This window comes from Chiloscyllium punctatum, chromosome 42, assembly GCF_047496795.1.
Source record: "Chiloscyllium punctatum isolate Juve2018m chromosome 42, sChiPun1.3, whole genome shotgun sequence".
NCBI classification, from domain to species: Eukaryota; Metazoa; Chordata; class Chondrichthyes; order Orectolobiformes; family Hemiscylliidae; genus Chiloscyllium; species Chiloscyllium punctatum.
The window spans coordinates 6,818,726-6,838,240 of NC_092780.1; the positions used below are offsets into that span (position 1 = coordinate 6,818,726).

At 53.9% G+C, this 19,515-nt stretch overlaps 1 protein-coding gene across 29 annotated transcripts in view; it reads right to left on the reverse strand.

Annotated features, from left to right (window-relative positions):
• srcin1a (SRC kinase signaling inhibitor 1a) overlaps nt 1-19,515 on the reverse strand; it is a 525,004-nt gene that overhangs the window by 25,018 nt on the left and 480,471 nt on the right. For 28 of the 29 annotated variants that reach the window (XM_072561312.1, XM_072561311.1, XM_072561313.1 and 25 more), the window contains 5 exons: nt 18,866-19,196; nt 12,485-12,719; nt 6,081-6,232; nt 2,647-2,802; nt 1,710-1,823 (listed from right to left, as the gene is read on the reverse strand). In XM_072561312.1, coding sequence (XP_072417413.1) covers nt 1,710-1,823; nt 2,647-2,802; nt 6,081-6,232; nt 12,485-12,719; nt 18,866-19,196 — 988 coding nt within the window. The remainder of the gene's footprint in view (nt 1-1,709; nt 1,824-2,646; nt 2,803-6,080; nt 6,233-12,484; nt 12,720-18,865; nt 19,197-19,515) is intronic. The other variant, XM_072561333.1, reaches the window with a different exon arrangement.

The window sequence follows — 19,515 nt, forward strand, 5'->3', positions numbered from 1 at the left end:
GCCCTAAAGGAGCCTACCACATCCATCAAAGTTTTACCTGCACATCCACTAATATCACTTATTGCATCCGTTGCTCCCGATGCGGTCTCCTCTACATTGGGGAGACTGGGCGCCTCCTAGCAGAGCGCTTTAGGGAACATCTCCGGGACACCCGCACCAATCAACCACACCGCCCCATGGCCGAACATTTCAACTACCCCTCCCACTCTGCTGAGGACATGGAGGTCCTGGGCCTCCTTCACCGCCGCTCCCTCACCACCAGACGCCTGGAGGAAGAACGCCTCATCTTCCGCCCCGGAACACTTCAACCCCAGGGCATCAATATGGACTTCAACAGTTTCCTTATTTCCCCTTCCCCCACCTCACCCCAGTTCTAAACTTCCAGCTCAGTAACTGTCCCCTTGACTTGTCCGGACTTGTCCTACCTGCCTATCTCCTTTTCCACCTATCCACTCCACCCTCTCCTCCCTGACCTATCACCTTCATCCCCTCCCCCACTCACCTATTGTACTCCATGCTACTTTCTCCCCACCCCCACCCTCCTCTAGTTTATCTCTCCACCCTTCAGGCTCTCTGCCTTTATTCCTGATGAAGGGCTTTTGTGTGAAACGTCAATTTTCCTGCTCCTTGGATGCTGCCTGAACTGCTGTGCTCTTCCAGCACCACTAATCCAGAACCTGGTTTCCAGCCTCTGCAGTCATTGTTTTTACCTGAAGAAGATGTTGAGCTTCTCCTGGGACTGTAGCAGAAATGTTAACTTAACAGGGAGCAGAGTGAAGGAAAGAAGTGATAAAAATAAATGACTTTAAAAGCACAAAAATAGCAAAGTATTCCTGGGGTTTGATAGTGAAAGAGTTAGCTTTTGTGAAGTTCTGAACTTAGAATGCAGAACTTTAGTTTGTAAATCTCTTCCTGCCCAAGACTAACTGGCATTGAAATGGACTGACTGTATTGAAGCCAGACACATCAGTTTGGTTCATCCTGAGATGGCAGTGCTGTCAGCTGAGAGTGTAGCCAGCCCTAAAGGGAAGGAGTTAATTTTTTCAGGATCCAGTGGGATCAGGATCCAGACAGACTCTACCAGGGGCTCGTCTACAGAGTGCAATGGAAGCTAAAGGTCACTGACACCACGACAAGAGAGACTGGAAAATGCAGGCAGGTGGAGGGGCTGAATCACCTACTATTCTCCAACTTTCTCCACGGAATGGATTGGAGATTCAACTTTGTAACATTGTGGAATCTGAGTCATTTGGCTGCAAGAGTACAGAGAGTGCGGCTGCTGAGTGACACATGACCAGGCAGCTCCATGAGGGAGCTGGGCATGTGGTGACTGCTCCACAGACACATGTGCAGCTTCTTCGGAAGGTTTCAGGCTATAAGGCTGCTTCAGAAGTAAGGTGCTAATCTTCAGGCACACACAGGCATCTCTCAGCTGCTTGATAACATGCTGCAGCAATTAATAAACAGGCAGAGCCTCAGTCAACACAAATTCCATGCTGCCAGGGTGACTGACCAGCTGTTGGGTTGGTGCCAACTCTACACTCCAAGTGCTCGGTTGGCATCAAAGGTTTGGTGAGAAGGTTCATAGTGAAGAGGCAAAAGAGTAAAGTAAGTGAGCAGGAGGTACGAGCAGCAGTGGTTAGTCAGGGAGGTGGAAGCAGGCTAGTTAGAGAAGTGCTCAGAAGAATTTTGAAGCCACAAGGCTTTACCTTTAGTCGTCTGCTTGGTAGGGAAACCCTGCAAGGTCTAGGATCTGGAGTGGGGAAAGCAGCCATCCCCTGGTCGTTTGAGCCTGTGAAAGGCACAGAGTTTCTCTGAAAAACCTAATGGGACCAGAAATTGGGAAGAAAGATAAAAGACATTGCGTAAAGTACAAGTTTTCTCTTCTCTGAAAGACCACCAACGAATAAAGATTATTTAAGGTCAAAATAAGGACAATCTGCAAATTGAAAACTGGGAGATTTGTAAATGTAATGGGTTACACTACAGAATCACATAGAGTGAATGTGTGTGGAATCCACGGGAACCCAGTGGATGTGTAAGTGGACTCATTGTGGACCCTGGAGGATTTTGGAGGCATGATCTGTAGGTCCAACTGAACTAAAACATGAGGAGTACAACAAAATGTCACCCTGGGCCTGGTCTATCAGAACCGTTTTGCCAGTCATGTGCAATATTCACGTGAGCAACAAGTCGAGGAGTGTCAGAGCCCTGGGAATTCCATCAGGGTCCACATGCCCAGTCACATTGCCAAGTTGAGCCGAGCTGAGCTGAGCTGGGCCAAGCCGAGCTGGGCTGAGCTGATGTTACAGTGCGGCTGGAAACAACCCAGCTCAAACCAAGCCTTCATCGCAAGTGAATGACAAACAGTTGCAGATGTATTCAGTGAGGAACACAACTTCTGAAACCAGTTAAGTGATCAAACATCGATATCATTTAATAGTCAGTCACTTGCCTGTTCATTAATTTGGAGTAAATGGCAACTTGTAATCAATAAACAATTGAAGAGATGACCCAATTTCCAGCACACAATGGACTTTGCTGCGTCACCCAACATTTGAGGAAGTAAATTGGTCCCAAGACAAGCTTCAGTGATTGCACTCCCTCTGCCCTGAAGTAATAGCAGAATTAATCCAAAACACAAACCTCCAGTTCAGCCATGATCCTATTCTCTTCATCTTCATCATCACGAACAGCTGATGCGACAATCGGTGGTGGTGTTGATGGAGGCTTGGCCTCAGACATGGTCCTTCGCAGCTTGACATGTGGTCTTGGTGCATCAGTTTCATCAGAGTCAGCCTTCTGGGAAAGGCAGGAAAGGGAGTCTTTAATGACAGCATTTCCTCCATTGTAGCTGAAAATGTGTTGCTGGAAAAGCGCAGCAGGTCAGGCAGCATCTAAGGAGCAGGAGAATCGACGTTTCGGGCATGAGTCCTGAAGGAGGGCTCATGCCCAAAACGTTGATCCTCCTGCTCCTTGGATGCTGCCTGACCTGCTGCGCTTTTCCAGCAACACACTTTCAGCTCTGATCTCCAGCATCTGCAGTCCTCACTTTCTCCTTTACTCCATTATACACAAGCACAGTCCCTGGTGAAATGAGCTTCTCATTACATTTTTCTTCAGAGGAGCTTGCATTTATTTTTCAATTGAAGAAAACATTCCAAGGTGCATCATGGGAATGTAACCAAACAATAATTACAACATCGACCGTGCTTCAAAAGTATTCTATTGGCTGCACAGCATTTTGGGACATGCTGAGGTGATGAAAGGTGCTAGATAAATGCAAGTTTGTTCTTTATTGAGGGTCACATCGGATTTCACACGGATGATGATGGTAACAGCTTGAACTTGCTAATACTCAATGAGGAGTTGTAGCAGTTTATTCTTTAACATTAATTTGCAGGAGCTCCAGAGGCAAGCAGTCAGGTTGCTGAGTTTAAGATGGTCAGTTGCTACTTCATCAGTAAAAGGACACAGTCATCAGCAACATGCAGCATTGCCTGTGTCCTTCCACAACCACACGAGGGGTTTGCATGGAATCCCTCACTGTGTAGACTCCATACCTTGTTCTGTTTAACAGAGACCACTCTTGTCAAGGGAGATCAAATCCCACCAATCAACAGACAGGGTTCGTCACAAAATATTTTTCAGTGATTCCTGTGTCTCCTGGTGAATTTGGCAGCTTTAGGGGGCACTAAACCGGAAGGCAGTTTGAACAGGCCAAAGAGTGAGCCACAGTGTCTAGTGTTTCACCATTTAGGGGGCGTTAATTAATTGGTGGGTTGGTAATCCACTGGAACTTGGCAATACAGTAAACAGTTCAGCACTGTCTCTCTCAATCCCTAACTAGAAAAAGGGTAAAGTCATCACAGTCCTAGAATACCATAGGGCTGCTCTGTCATTACAAAGAGATAACAGGTGGTAGTTTACCCAGAGGGTCACTGTGCCTCAGGCAAGGGGAGAGGTTGAGAAAGAGGGTCCTTCATGGTAACCTCAGCTGGCGGGGGTGGGTTGAACCCAAATTGGGGGGGGGGGGTTGAACCCAAATGCTGTTGGCACCATACTGCTGTCCAGCAGACTAAGCTAAACAACCCGCTGTTTTTACAGTCCACCTGAAGCCAGTGTCTGAAATAGGGCAAGGGATTCTGAGGATTATATAACCAGAAATACAGCTAGGTATTTGCATTAATAATCTCAAGGAAATAGGTTGAAATCCCACCACAGCAGCTGGGGAGTTTAAACACAGTTGTGAATAACGATGGATTTTAAAAAAAGGACTTTCTAACATTCATAATGGAAACCATTGCTTTATTGTAAATAACAACCTTTTTTAAAATTAATTCTGGGTATGTGGATGTCACTGGCTGGGCCCAGCATTTATTGCCCGTCCTAGTTGCCCCTTTGAGAAGGTGGGGGTGAGCTGCCTTCTTGAACTGCTGCTGTCCATGTGCTGTAGGTAGACCCACAATGCCCTTAGGGAGGGAATTCCAGGATTTTGACCCAGTGACAGTGAAGGAATGGTGATATATTTCCAAGTCAGGATGGTGAGAAGCTCGGAGGGGAACTTGCAGGAGGTGGTGTTCCCCAGTATCTGTTGCCTCAACGCCCTTACTGTATCCTGTCCAGTCTAATAGTGACTCCAAACCCACAGTGATGTGATTGGCTTTGAATGACCCTCTGACACAGCCATTTATATCAGGTTAGGTGAGACAGGCTAGTCCAGCCCGTGACACTGCTTCCTAATTATTAAGCTCAAAGCAAACTAGAAATATTGATTTTCTGGGAAATCTTCCAGGAAGCAGCAATATTCCTGCTCCCACACACATGGTCAAATTGTGCTGACCCACAGACACAGCACAAACCTTCACTTGGCTCTTGGTTACAAGGACAGGGGTGAGGTGAGAGTCTCAGGGTGAACAGGGATCGCACCAAACGGTCCAGCTCAAACTGAAGGGGCTCAGAACCTCAACAAGAGTCGAGGGAAGTTATTCAGAGTAACTTTCGTTAATGGAGGCCAGACTCAATGAAGGGCTCACTGAGCAGGAACAACGTCGAGAAACCACAAAGCAGATTCCAGGCTAGCTCCTATTCACTGGGGAGGCTTTTAACTACAGAGTCACATATAACTCCAATCACAGCAATGCCCTTTCAGGCAACAGCAGTCACCTGTAGTACAGCAGCAAGATTAAAAACAAGGACTGCAGATGCTGGAAACCAGGGTCTAGATTAGAGTGGTGCTAGAAAAGCGCAGCAGGTCAGGCAGCGTCCGAGGAGCAGGAAAATCAACATTCCTCATGAAGGGCTTTTGCCAAAAACATCAATCTTCCTGCTCCTCGGATTCTGCCTGACCTGCTGTGCTTTTCCAGCACCACTCTAATCTAGACTATAGTACAGCAGCAGACCATTCAGCACAAAGTGTCTGTACTAACCTTCATACCCCACAGGAGACGCCACATGTTCCAGTTCCCTTATCCTAGCCTCTCAATATCTTTTCCATTTCCTTTCTCTTGTCCACGTTACCTAATTCCTTTTCAAAGTAAACTTTGTCTCAGTCACTCCCAATGGTAGTGAGCTTCACTCTCCAGTCACTATCTGAATAAAGGAGTCTATCCTGATTTCTAGATTAGATTTATTGCCACTTGTTGTTTATAAATCCTTGTTTTTTTTAGATTAGATTCTCTACAGAATGGAAACAGGCCCTTCGAGCCCAACAAGCCCACACTGACCCTCCGAAGAGTAACTCACCCAGACCCATTCCCCTACCCTAGATTTACCCCTGACTAATGCACCGAACACTACAGAGCAATTTAGCGTGGCCAATTCACCTAACCTGCACATCTTTGGATTGTGCAAGGAAACTGGATCACCCGAAGGAAACCCACACAGACTCGGGGAGAATGTGCAAACTCCACACACATACACCCCCAAGGCTTGAATTGAACCCGGATTCCTGGTGTTGTGAGGCAGCAGTGCTAACCACTGAGCCACCGTGCCACCCCATGTTAAAGGGACACTCACATCATGAAAACTGTTTATCAAACACCTTTTCCCTCTGAGGCCTCTCTCCCTTTGAGACTTACTTTGAGGGTTGATTCTTTTTTGTTTGTGACGATGACCTCCCCCGTTCTTCCTGTGGTCAATCCATGAGACGATGGGAAACTGCGTCGGGGAGGAGGTGGAGGTGGTGATTTGGAGGGTTTCTCTGTTCGATATTTGTGGACTGTCAACTCCTCTATAAAACAAACGGGCCTGTTAACTGGTTAATATGAGGCACCAATTTATCCTCCATCCACCCCAGCGCTCACTCGCCATGGACAAGAGTCAGTAGGAATTTCACTCTAAGCTGATTGAGAAATAACTGGCTTTCCACAACAATCCAAGAGATCAATTGTATTAAGGGACTCTCTAGTCCGAGGTGCAGACAGACATTTCTGTGGCCAAAGCAGAATGGTGTGTTGCTTCCCTGGTGTCAGGATCAAGGATGCCTCGGGCAGGGTGCAGAATGTTCTCAAGGGGGAGAGGGGCCAGCAAGAGGTCATTGTCCACATTGGAACCAATGACATAGGAAGGGAAAAGGTTGAGACTCTGAAGGGAGATTACAGAGAGTTAGGCAGGAATTTAAAAAGGAGGTCCTCAAGAGTAGTAATGTCTGGATTACTCCCAGTGCTACGAGCTAGTGAGGGCAGGAATAGGAGGATAGAACAGATGAATGCATGGCTGAGGAGCTGGTGTATGGGAGAAAGATACACATTTTTGGATCATTGGAATCTCTTTTGGGGTAGAAGTGACCTGTACAAGAAGGACAGATTGCACCTAAATTGGAAGGGGACTAATAAACTGGCAGGGAGATTTGCTAGAGCTGCTCGGGAGGATTTAAACTAGTGGGGTGGGGGGGGGAGGTGTTGGTGGTGGTGGGACCCAGGAAGATAGTGAGGAAAGAAATCGGTCTGAGACTGGTACAGTTGAGAACAGAAGCGAGTCAAACAGTCAGGGCAGGCAGGCACAAGGTAGGACTAATAAATTAAACTGCATTTATTTCAATGCAAGGGGCCTCACAGGGAAGGCAGATGAACTCAGGGCATGGTTAGGAACATGGGACTGGGATATCATAGCAATTACAGAAACATGGCTCGGGGATGGGCAGGACTGGCAGCTTAATGTTCCAGGATACAAATGCTACAGGAAGGATCAAAAGGGAGGCACGAGAGGAGGGGGAGTGGCGTTTTTGATAAGGGACAGCATCACAGCTGTGGGGAGGGAAATACATCCAGGGGAGTTATTTGGGTGGAACTGAGAAATAAGAAAGGGAGTATCACCTTATTGGGATTGTATTATAGACCCCCTAATAGTCAGAGGGAAATTAAGAAACAAACTTGTAAGGAGATCTCAGCAATCTGTAAGAATAATAGGTAGGGGATTTTAACTTTCCAAACATAGACTGGGACTGCCATAGTGTTAAGGGTTTAGATAGAGAGGAATTTGTTAAGAGTGTACAAGACAATTTTCTGATTCAGTATGTGGATGTACCTACTAGAGAAGGTGCAAAACTTGACCTACTTTTGGGAAATAAGGCAGGGCAGGTGACTGAGGTGTCAGTGGGGGAGCACTTTGGGGCCATTAGAATTCTATTAGAATTCTATTAGAATTAAAATAATGATAGAAAAGCATAGACCAGATCTAAAAGTTGAAGTTCTAAATTGGAGAAAGGCCAATTTTGACGGTATTAAGCAAGAACTTTCGAAAGCTAATTGGGGGCAGATGTCCGCAGGTAAAGGGACGGCTGGAAAATGGGAAGCCTTCAGAAATGAGATAACAAGAATCCAGAGAAAATATATTCCTGTCAGGGTGAAAGGGAAGGCTGGTAGGTATAGGGAATGCTGGATGACTAAAGAAATTAAGGGTTTGGTTAAGAAAAAGAAGGAAGCATATGTAAGGTGTAGATAGGATAGATTGAGTGAATCCTTAGAAGAGTATAAAGGAAGTAGGAATATACTTAAGAGGGAAATCAGGAGGGCAAAAAGGGGACATGGGATAGCTTTGGCAAATAGAATTAAGGAGAATCCAAAGAGTTTTTACAAATACATTAAGGCCAAAAGGGTAACTAGGGAGAGAACAGGGCCCCTCAAAGATCAGCAAGGCGGCCTTTATGTAGAAACGCAGAAAATGGAGGAGATACTAAATGAGTATTTTGCATCAGTTTTTACTGTGGAAAAGGATATGGAAGATATAGACTGTAGAGAAATAGATGGTGACATCTTGCTAAGATGTCCATATTACAGAGGAGGAAGTGCTGGATGTATTGAAACAGGTAAAGGTGGATAAATCTCCAGGACCTGATCAGGTGTACCCGAGAACTTTGTGGGAAGCAAGGCCTCTTGCTGAGTTATTTGTATCATCGATAGTCACAGGTGAGGTGCTGGAAGACTGGAGGTTGGCTAACGTGGTGCCACTGTTTAAGAAGGACGGTAAAGACAAGCCAGGGAACGATAGACCGGTGAGCCTGACCTCGGTGTTGTGCAAGTTGTTGGAGGGAATCCTGAGGGACAGGATGTACATGTATTTGGAAAGGCAAGGACTGATTCAGGATAGTCAACAAGGCTTTGTGCATGGGGAAATCATGTCTCACAAACTGGATTGAGTTTTTGAGGAAGTAACAAAAATGATTGATTAGGGCAGAGCAGTAGATGTCATCTATATGGACTTCAGTAAGGCGTTCAACAAGGTTCCCCATGGGAGACTGATTAGCAAGGTTAGATCTCACGGAATACAGGGAGAACTAGCCATTTGGATACAGAACTGGCTCAAAGGTAGAAGACAGAGGGTGTTGGTGGAGGGTTGTTTTTCAGACTGGAGGCCTGTGACCAGTGGAGTGCCACAAGGATCGGTGCTGGGTCCTCTACTTTTTGTCATTTATATAAATGATTTGGATGTGAGCATAAGAGATACAGTTAGTAAGTTTGCAGATGACACCAAAATTGGAGGTGTAGTGGACAGCGAAGAGGGTTACCTCAGATTACAACAGGATCTTGACCACATGGGCCAATGGGCTGAGAAGTGGCAGATGGAGTTTAATTCAGATAAATGCAAGGTGCTACATTTTGGGCAAGCAAATCTTAGCAGGACTTATACACTTAATGGTAATGTCCTAGGGAGTGTTGCTGAACAAAGAGACCTTGGAGTGCAGGTTCATAGCTCCTTGAAAGTGGAGTCGCAGGTAGATAGGATAGTGAAGAAGGCGTTTGGTATGCTTTCCTTTATTGATCAGAGTATTGAGTACAGGAGTTGGGAGGTCATGATGCGGCTGTACAGGACATTGGTTAAGTCACTGTTGGAATATTGCGTGCAATTCTGGTCTCCTTCCTATTGGAAAGATGCTGTGAAACTTGAAAGGGTTCAGAAAAGATCTACAAGGATGTTACCAGGGTTGGGGGATTTGAGCGGATTGGAGGGAGAAGCTGAACAGGCCGGGGTTGTTTTCCCTGAAGCGTCAGAGGCTGAGGGGTGACCTTATAGAGGTTTACAAAATTATGAGGGGCATGGATCTGGTAAATAAGTGAAGTCTTTTCCCTGGGGTCCGGGAGTCCAGAACTAGAGGGCATAGGTTTAGGGTGAGAGGGAAAAGATATAAAAGAGACCTACGGGGCAACTTTTTCACACAGAGGGTGGTACGTGTATGGAATGAGCTGCCAGAGGAAGTGGTGGAGGCTGGTATAATTGCAACATTTAAGAGGCATCTGGACGGGTATATGAATAGGAAGGGTTTGGAGAGATACGGGTCGGGTGCTGGCAGGTAGGACTAGATTGGGCTGGGATACCTGGTCGGCATGGACAGATTGGACCGAAGGGTCTGTTTCCATGCTGTACATCACTATGACTCTATGGCTCTAATAGAGCAGTAGGACGCCATTTGGCCCATCAGAACTGTGCTGTCTGTCTGCAAGATCAACTCAGTTCACCCCCATTCTTTTGTCCTTTCATCTGAGTCTTGCAAATTTTATTTTTTCAGATAATTCTCCAATTCCATTCAAAAAGATCGAACAAATCCACCTTCACCAACAGGGAGGAACTGTTCCCAAATGGGGGAACAGTTAAAGAGCAGAAAGCCATGGTGTGAAAGCCAAAGTCTGGTCACTCTGTAACCGAAGAAGACTCTGCTGTATCACAGCTTTTCAGGGACACCAGGTGTTTGCGGGCAGCACTGACTGTCAATCTCGCCTTGGAGTCCGAGACCAGCGCCGGCACTCCAGTACAATCTCTGATACTCCAAGTGCTGCTCGGCTCAACGCTGAGGGAGCGCCGCACTGTCCGAGGGTCAGTACTGAGGGAGTGCTGCACTGTCAGAGGGTCAGTGAGGAGGGAGCGCCGCACTGTCGGAGGGTCAGTGCTGAGGGAGCGCTGCACTGTCCGAGGGTCAGTGCTGAGGGAGCGCTGCACTGTCGGAGGGTCAGTGCTGAGGGAGTGCCACACTGTCGGAGGGTCAGTGCTGAGGGAGCGCTGCACTGTCCGAGGGTCAGTGCTGAGGGAGTGCCACACTGTCGGAGGGTCAGTGCTGAGGGAGTGCCACACTGTCGGAGGGTCAGTGCTGAGGGAGTGCCACACTGTCGGAGGGTCAGTGCTGAGGGAGTGCCGCACTGTCGGAGGGTCAGTACTGAGGGAGCGCCACACGGTCCGAGGGTCAGTGCGGAGGGAGCGCCACACTGTCTGAGGGTCAATGTGGAGGGAGTGCTGCACTGTCTGAGGGTCAATGTGGAGGGAGCGCCGCACTGTCTGAGGGTCAGTACTGAGGGAGTGCTGCACTGTCAGAGGGTCAGTGCTGAGGGAGTGCCGCACTGTCCGAGGGTCAGTGCTGAGGGAGTGCCGCACTGTCAGAGGGTCAGTACTGAGGGAGCGCCACACGGTCCGAGGGTCAGTGCGGAGGGAGCGCCACACGGTCCGAGGGTCAATGTGGAGGGAGTGCTGCACTGTCTGAGGGTCAGTGCTGAGGGAGTGCCGCACTGTCTGAGGGTCAATGTGGAGGGAGTGCTGCACTGTCCGAGGGTCAGTGCGGAGGGAGCGCCGCACTGTCTGAGGGTCAATGTGGAGGGAGTGCTGCACTGTCTGAGGGTCAGTGAGGAGGGAGTGCCACACTGTCTGAGGGTCAGTGAGGAGAGAGTGCTGCACTGTCTGAGGGTCAGTGCGGAGGGAGCGCCGCACTGTCCGAGGGTCAGTGCTGAGGGAGTGCCACACTGTCTGAGGGTCAGTGCGGAGGGAGCGCCGCACTGTCCGAGGGTCAGTGCTGAGGGAGTGCCGCACTGTCTGAGGGTCAGTGCGGAGGGAGTGCCACACTGTCTGAGGGTCAGTGCGGAGGGAGTGCCGCACTGTCTGAGGGTCAATGTGGAGGGAGTGCCACACTGTCTGAGGGTCAATGTGGAGGGAGCGCCACACGGTCCGAGGGTCAGTGCGGAGGGAGCGCCACACTGTCTGAGGGTCAGTGCTGAGGGAGTGCTGCACTGTCTGAGGGTCAGTGCGGAGGGAGTGCTGCACTGTCTGAGGGTCAGTGCGGAGGGAGCGCCACACTGTCTGAGGGTCAATGTGGAGGGAGTGCTGCACTGTCTGAGGGTCAATGTGGAGGGAGTGCTGCACTGTCTGAGGGTCAATGTGGAGGGAGTGCTGCACTGTCCGTGGGTCAGTGCTGAGGGAGCGCCGCACTGTCTGAGGGTCAATGTGGAGGGAGTGCTGCACTGTCCGTGGGTCAGTGCTGAGGGAGTGCTGCACTGTCTGAGGGTCAATGTGGAGGGAGTGCTGCACTGTCTGAGGGTCAATGTGGAGGGAGTGCTGCACTGTCCGTGGGTCAGTGCTGAGGGAGCGCCGCACTCTCTGAGGGTCAATGTGGAGGGAGTGCTGCACTGTCCGTGGGTCAGTGCTGAGGGAGTGCTGCACTGTCTGAGGGTCAATGTGGAGGGAGTGCTGCACTGTCCGTGGGTCAGTGCTGAGGGAGTGCTGCACTGTCTGAGGGTCAATGTGGAGGGAGTGCTGCACTGTTGGAGGAGTTTTTAATCAACTGATGGTTACAAACGTTCCTAGAGCAATATTCCAAACAGCAGGAATTAATGTTGATTGAAGAACAGACGTTATAAGTAATGAGACTATCCGGAGGCCCTATTTTTAGATTCAAAATCAAAGCCATCAAATCCCAGATGTGTACAACACCAAAGGGGACCATTGTGCCCATTGGGCTTATGCTGGATTTTGGACTGAACAGTCCTCTGTTTTTTCTCCATTACTCAGTGATGCCCCTCTGCTTCCTGTGTAAACCTCCGCTCAGTCACCAGTTAGGGGTAACATTCAAGAAAACCTCCTGTGAACCTTTGAGCCCTTTAACGATTTCCTGAAATGTAGTGCCTAGATCTATCCACAGTCCGTCTCCTGAGGCTAATACAGAAAGTCACGGAGAATGGAAAGGGCTCCAGTCGAGGTTTTTGGAGAATGGTGGGAACCCACCCACCTGAGTGTCTTCGTCCATTGGGGTCCATCTTGGTCACTGTTTTCTGGGTATGCTGAGGTTTTGTCTGTTTGGACTCAGCTGTCAGCATAACAACTGTTTTTGGTTTGTTGGCAAATCCTAGATCAGGAATTGCTTTCATCAGCTCCACTTGCGTCTCTTCCAGGAGACGGTTAATATCTTTGTTACTGAACTGAGTCAAACTGGCTCGTTTCTCCTCCCAGTCCCTCTCTGCTGCCTGAACACCAGAAAGAACACATTAACGATCTGCATGCTTTTATACAATCCTTATACTCATTTACACCCTCACATACACAGAAACATATACTCTCACACACAGAGCAACACACCCACACACACACAGAAACACATACCCATACCATTACACACACACACCCACACACACACAGAAACACATACCCATACCATTACACACACACACCCACACACACACAGAAACACATACCCATACCATTACACACATACACGCACAAACGTACATCCTCACACGCGGTACAGAGTAATCAATATCACTTTCGTTAGCAAAATCAAAGTTTCTGGTGGGAGGGGAGAAGGGGGGGAGGGGGGGAGGGGAGAAAGGGGGAGGGGGAAGGGAGGGGAGAAGGGGGGAGGGGGAGAGGAGAAAGGGGAGGGGGAGGGGGAGGGGAGGAGGGGAGAAAGGGGGAGGGTGGGAGGGGAGAAAGGGGGAGGGTGGGAGGGGAGAAAGGGGGAGGGGAAGAGGGGAGAAAGGGGGACGGGGAGGGGAGAAAGGGGGAGGGGGAGGGGAGAAAGGGGGAGGGGGGGAGTGGAGAAAGGGAGAGGGGGAAAGGGGGAGGGGGGAAAGGGGGAGTGGAGAGGGGGACAGCGGGAGGGGGAAAGCGGGAAAGGGGGAGGAGGAGAGGGGGAAGTGGGAGGGGGAGAGGGAGAAAGGGGGAGAGGGAGAGGGGGAAAGCGGGAGGGGGAAAGGGGGAAAGAGAAAGGGGGGAGAGGGAAAGGGGGGAGGTGGAAGGGGGAGGGAGGAAGGGGAAAGGGGAAGGGGAGAGGGGGAAAGCGGGAGGGGGAATGGGGGGAGGGGGAATGGGGGGAGGGGGAAAGGGGGAGGGTGAATGGGGGAGGGTGAATGGGGGAGGGTGAATGGGGGAGGGTGAATGGGGGTTGAGGGGGAATGGGAGGAGGGGTGAGGGGGAATGGTAGGAGGGGGTGAGGGGGAATGGGGGGAGGGGGTGAGGGGGAATTGGGGGGAGGGGGAAGGGGGAAAGGGAGGGGGAAAGGGAGGGGGAAAGGGAGGCGGAAAGGGGGGAGGTGGAATGGGGAGGGGGCGAAAGGGGGAGGGGAAAGGGGGGAGGGGAAAGGGAGGAGGTAGAAAGGGGAGGGGGAAAGTGGGAGTGGGGAGGAGGAAAGGGGGAGGGGGAAGAGGAAAGGGGGAAGGGGGAAGGGGGAAAGGGGGAATGGGGAAAGGGGGAGGGGGAAAGGAGGGAGGGGGAAGGGGGGAGGGGGAAGGGGGGGGAAAGGGGTGGAGGGGGAAAGGGGTGGAGGGTGAAAGGAGGGAAAGGGGGGAGGGGGAAAGGGGGAGGTGCAAAGGGGGAGGGGGAAGAGGGGAAAGTGGGGGAAGGGGAGGGGAGGGGGAAAGTGCGGAGGGGGAAGGGGGGAGGGGAAAGGGGGAGGGGGAAAGGGGAAAGGGGGAAAGGGGGAGGGGGAAAGGGGGAGGGGAAAGGGGGAGGGGAAAGGGGGAGGGGGAAAGGGGGAGGGGGAAAGGGGGAGGGGGAAAGGGGGAGGGGGAAAGGGGGAGGGGGAAAGGGGGAGGGGGGTGGGGGAAAGGGGGAGGGGGAGGGGGAAAGGGGGAGGAGAAAGGGGGAGGGGAAAGGGGGAGGGGAGGAGGGGGAGTGGAAGGGGGAAGGGGGAGGGGGAATGTGGGGAGGGGGAGAGGGGAAGGGGAGGGGAAAGGGGAAGGGGGAAATGGGGAGAGGGAAAGGGGGGAGGGGGAAAGGGGTGGAGGGTGAAAGGAGGTAAAGGGGGGAGGGGGAAAGGGGGAGGTGCAAAGGGAGAAAGGGAAGAGGGGAAAGTGGGGGAAGGGGAGGGGAGGGGGAAAGGGCGGAGGGGGAAAGGGGGGAGGGGAAAGGGGGGAGGGGAAAGGGGGGAGGGGGAAAGGGGAAAGGGGGAGGGGGAAAGGGGGAGGGGGAAAGGGGGAGGGGGAAAGGGGGAGGTGCAAAGGGGGAGGGGGAAGAGGGGAAAGTGGGGGAAGGGGAGGGGAGGGGGAAAGTGCGGAGGGGGAAGGGGGGAGGGGAAAGGGGGAGGGGGAAAGGGGAAAGGGGGAAAGGGGGAGGGGGAAAGGGGGAGGGGAAAGGGGGAGGGGGAAAGGGGGAGGGGGAAAGGGGGAGGGGGAAAGGGGGGGGGAAGAGGGAGGGGGGGGAGGGGGAAAGGGGGAGTAGAAAGGGGGAGGGGAATGGGGGAGGGGAAAGGGGGAGGGGAGGAGGGGGAGTGGAAAGGGGGAAGGGGGAGGGGGAAAGTGGGGAGGGGGAGAGGGGAAGGGGAGGGGAATGGGGAAGGGGGAAATGGGGTGAGGGAAAGGGGGGAGGGGGAAAGGGGTGGAGGGTGAAAGGAGGTAAAGGGGGGAGGGGGAAAGGGGGAGGTGCAAAGGGAGAAAGGGAAGAGGGGAAAGTGGGGGAAGGGGAGGGGAGGGGGAAAGGGCGGAGGGGGAAAGGGGGGAGGGGAAAGGGGGGAGGGGAAAGGGGGGAGGGGGAAAGGGGAAAGGGGGAGGGGGAAAGGGGGAGGGGGAAAGGGGGAGGTGCAAAGGGGGAGGGGGAAGAGGGGAAAGTGGGGGAAGGGGAGGGGAGGGGGAAAGTGCGGAGGGGGAAGGGGGGAGGGGAAAGGGGGAGGGGGAAAGGGGAAAGGGGGAAAGGGGGAGGGGGAAAGGGGAGGGGAAAGGGGGAGGGGGAAAGGGGGAGGGGGAAAGGGGGAGGGGGAAAGGGGGGGGGGAAGAGGGAGGGGGGAGGGGGAAAGGGGGAGTAGAAAGGGGGAGGGGAAGGGGGAGGGGAAAGGGGGAGGGGAGGAGGGGGAGTGGAAAGGGGGAAGGGGGTGGGGGAAAGTGGGGTGGGGGTGAGGGGAAGGGGAGGGGAAAGGGGAAGGGGGAATTGGGGAGAGGGAAAGGGGGGAGGGGGAAAGGGGTGGAGGGTGAAAGGAGGTAAAGGGGGGAGGGGGAAAGGGGGAGGTGCAAAGGGAGAAGGGGAAGAGGGGAAAGTGGGGGAAGGGGAGGGGAGGGGGAAAGGGCGGAGGGGGAAAGGGGGGAGGGGAAAGGGGGAAGGGGAAATGGGGGAGGGGGAAAGGGGGAGGGGGGAAAGGGGGAGGGGGGAAAGGGGGAGGGGGAAAGGGGGAGGGGGGAGGGGGAAAGGGGGAGGAGAAAGTGGGAGGGGAAAGGGGGAGGGGAAAAGGGGAGGGGAAAAGGGGAGGGGGAAAGGGGGAGGGCAGAGGGGGAAAGGGGGAAGAGGAAAGGGGAGGGGAGGAGGGGGAGTGGGGAGGGGGAAAGGGGGAAGGGGGAAGGGGGACAGCGGGAAAGGGGAGGGGAGAAAGTGGAAAGGGGGAGGGGGAAAGTGGGGAGGGGGAGAGGGGAAGGGGAGGGGAAAGGGGGATGGGGAAAGGGGGATGGGGAAAGGGGGATGGGGAAAGGGGGGGTGGAGAAAGGGGGAGGGGAAAGGGGGAGGGGAAAGGGGGGGTAAAGGGGGAGGGGAAGGGGGGGTAAAGGAGGAGGGGAAAGGGGGGGTAAAGGGGGAGGGGAAAGGGGAGGGGAAAGGGGGAGGGGAAAGGGGGAGGGGGAGAGGAAAGGGGGAGGGGGAGGGGAAAGGGGGAGGGGGAGGGGGAGGGGAAAGGGGGAGGGGAAAGGGGGAGGGGGAGGGGAAAGGGGGAGGGGGAGGGGGAGGGGGAGTGGCGAGGGGGGAGGGTAAAGGGGGGAGGGTAAAGGGGGGAGGGGGTGGGGGAAAGTGGGAGGGGCAAAGAGGAGGGGAAAGGGGAAATGGTGAGTGGGGAGTGGGAAAGGGTGAGTGGAGGGGGGGAAGTGGAGGGGGAAAAGGGAAAGGGGGAGGGGGGAAAGGGAAAGGGGGGAGGGGGAAAGGGGGGAGGGGGAAAGGGGGGAGGGGGAAAGGGGGGAGGGGGAAAGGGGGGAGGGGGAAAGGGGGACAGGGTGAAGGGGAAAGGGGGTAAGGGGAAAGGGGGAGGGGGAGAGGGGGAAGCGGGAAAGTGGGGAGGTGGAATGGGGAGTAGGGGGGGAAGGGGAGGGGAAAGGGGGAAAGGGGAGGGGGAAAGGGGGAGGGGGAAAGGGGGAGGGAGAAAGGGGAAAGGGGAAAGGGGGAGGGGCATGGGGAAGGGGGAAAGGGACAAAGGGGAGGGGGAAAGGGGGAGGAGGAATGGGGCAGTGGGAGGGGGAATGGGGGCGGGAAGGGGGAAAGGTGGAGGGGGAAAGGGGGTGAGGGGGAGGGGGAAGGGGCGGGGGAAAGGGGGGTAAGGGGTGGGGGAAAGGGGGGAAGGGGTGGGGGAAAGGGGGGGAGGGGAGGGGGAAGGGGGGCAGGGGAAAGAGGGGAGGGGAGGGGGTAAAGGGGAAGGGGGGAAGGGGGTGGGGGAAAGGGGGAGGGGAAGGGGGTGGGGGAAAGGGGGAGGGGGAGGGGGAAAGGGGGAAGGGGAAAGGGGAGAGTGGGAAAGGGGGGAGGGGGAAAGGGGAGAGGGGGAAGGGGGAACAGGGGGGAGGGGGATGGGGCAAAAGGGGAAAAGGGGGGATGGGGATGGGGGAAGGGGGAGGGGGAAAGGGCGAGGGGGAAAGGGGGTTAGGGGGTAGGGGGAAAAGGGTCGGGGGAAGGAGGAAAGGGGGTGGGGGAAAGAGGGAAGGGGAAAAGGGGGAGGGGAGGGGAGTGGAGGGGGAAAAGGGGGAGGGGAAAAGGAGAGGGGGAAAAGGGGAGGGGAAAGGGGGAGGGGGGAAGGGAGGAAGTAGGGAGGGGGAATGGGGGAGTGTGAGGGGGAGGGGGAATGGGGAGGGGGAATGGGGAGGGGAATGGGGGGAGCGGGAATGGGGGGAGCGGGAATGGGGAAAGGTGGAGGGGGAAAGGGGGAAGGGGGGAGGTGTGGGGGTGAAGGGGAGGGTGAAAGGGGGGAAGGGGGGAGGGGGAAGGTGGGATGGGGAAGGGGGAGTGTGGGGGGAGGGGGAAGGGGAAAGGGGGAGGGGAAGGGGGATGGAAAGGAGGTAAGGGGCGATGGGGGAGGAGGAAGGGCGAAGGGGGGAGGGGGGAAGGAGAAAGGGGGGAGGGGGAAAGGGGGCAAAGGGGCAGGGGAAGGGGGAGGGGGAGGGGGAAGGGGGAGGGGGAGGGGGAAGGGGAAAGGGGGAGGATGGGAAGGGGAGGGGGGAAGGGGAAAGGTGGAGGGGGAAAGGGGGAGGGGGAAAGGGGGAGGGGGAAAGGGGGAGGGGGAAAGGGGAGGGGGAAAGGGGGAGGGGGGAAAGGTGGGAGGGGGGAAAGGGGAGGGGGAGGGGGAAAGGGGAGGGGGAGGGGGAAAGGGGGAGGGGAAAGGGGAAAGGGGAAGGGGGAAAGGGGAAGGGGGAAAGGGGGAGGGGGAAAGGGGGAGGCGGAAAGGGGAGGGGGGAAGGGGAGGGGGAAAGGGGGTAGGGGAAAGGGGAGGGGGAGTGAGAAAGGGGAGGGGGAAGGGGAGGGGGAGGGGGAAAGGGGGAGGGGGAAAGGGGGAGGGGAAAGGGGGAGGGGAAAGGGGGAGGGGGTGGGGGAAAGGGTGGAGTGGTAGGGGGTAAGGGGGGAAAGGCAGAGGGGGAGGGTGGAAAGGGGGAGGGAGGAAAGGGGGAGGGGGGAAAGGGGGGGAAGGGGGTAAAGGGGGGAGGGGGAAAGGGGGAGGGGGGAAGGGGCGAAAGGGGTCTTCCCATGACAATGTTTCTCACCACCAGCAATGCCCTCCTTGTGGCAGTGTGCGCTCAGTGCCGAAATAGGAGCCCCACCCCACTGCACCTCCCCAACTCCCCAACAGCAGCAGACCCTGTTCCTGACAGAATACTGACAGCCTGGGCCTCTTTGGCCTCAAAGATGAAGAGACCGACCTCCATATTTCTCCACAGAATCCAGGTCAGAGTTAGGAAACGTGATGGGATCTCACATTTCATGTCTCCAAATAATAGCAAAAACCCAAATAGATTTTCCTCATTTCTGGAAACAGATCCTCGTATGAAAGGCCATTGTGAAGATCCTTTCTCATTCGTTCATCGCAAGTGGGTTTTGCTGGTTGGCCAACATTCATTATCTAGGTGTCCAATGACCCAAAGAAACCACAACATGCAAATCCAGCATCCTGTGGTGATGCAAGAAGATGCCAGAACTTCTAGGTTCTTAAATGTTAATATCTTACTTCCACAGAGATGGTTTGGTCCATGTTCCTCTTGCTTGGTGTTATTGGAGCCTCCTCCAATGAGTTGCTGTGGGTTACGATCCCCTGGCCCATTCCAGACGGATTCTGGGAAGCAGCAGCATGAGCTGGGGAATTCTGGGTAAGCTGTGCCATGGCGGGATTGTGGTTCTGCCAGATTTTCACCCCAGTCGTGTTCTGTTCCTGGAAGTTCAAGGGTGGGCTGGTAGGGATTTCAAATTCGGAATTCCGTGAGTATGATTCAGTGCTCGAGTGCTTTGGTGATTGGGCAGTCACTTCCTCAATTCCCCTCATCGGGGTCTCATTTGTGGGTCTGTGGAGTAAACCGAAAATCAACTTAAACATGAATTCCCAACAAAGGACAGACTTCCTCCTCCTAACCCCATGCACAGATTTCCACCTTTTAGTCCTTTTTGTATCTACACTGACCAGGTCCTGATCCAAGGTGACCCTCCCAGCACCGGTACTGACAGAGTGCTGCACCATTAGAGGTGCCATCTTGGAGGAAATTAGAAACCAAAGGGCCCATCTTCCCTCTCAGTGATGAAATGAATCTGTCGCTATTTCCAAGGGGAGAAAGGGGGTTCCACCTGGAATCCTGGTCAACATTCATCCCTCAGACAACTCACCCA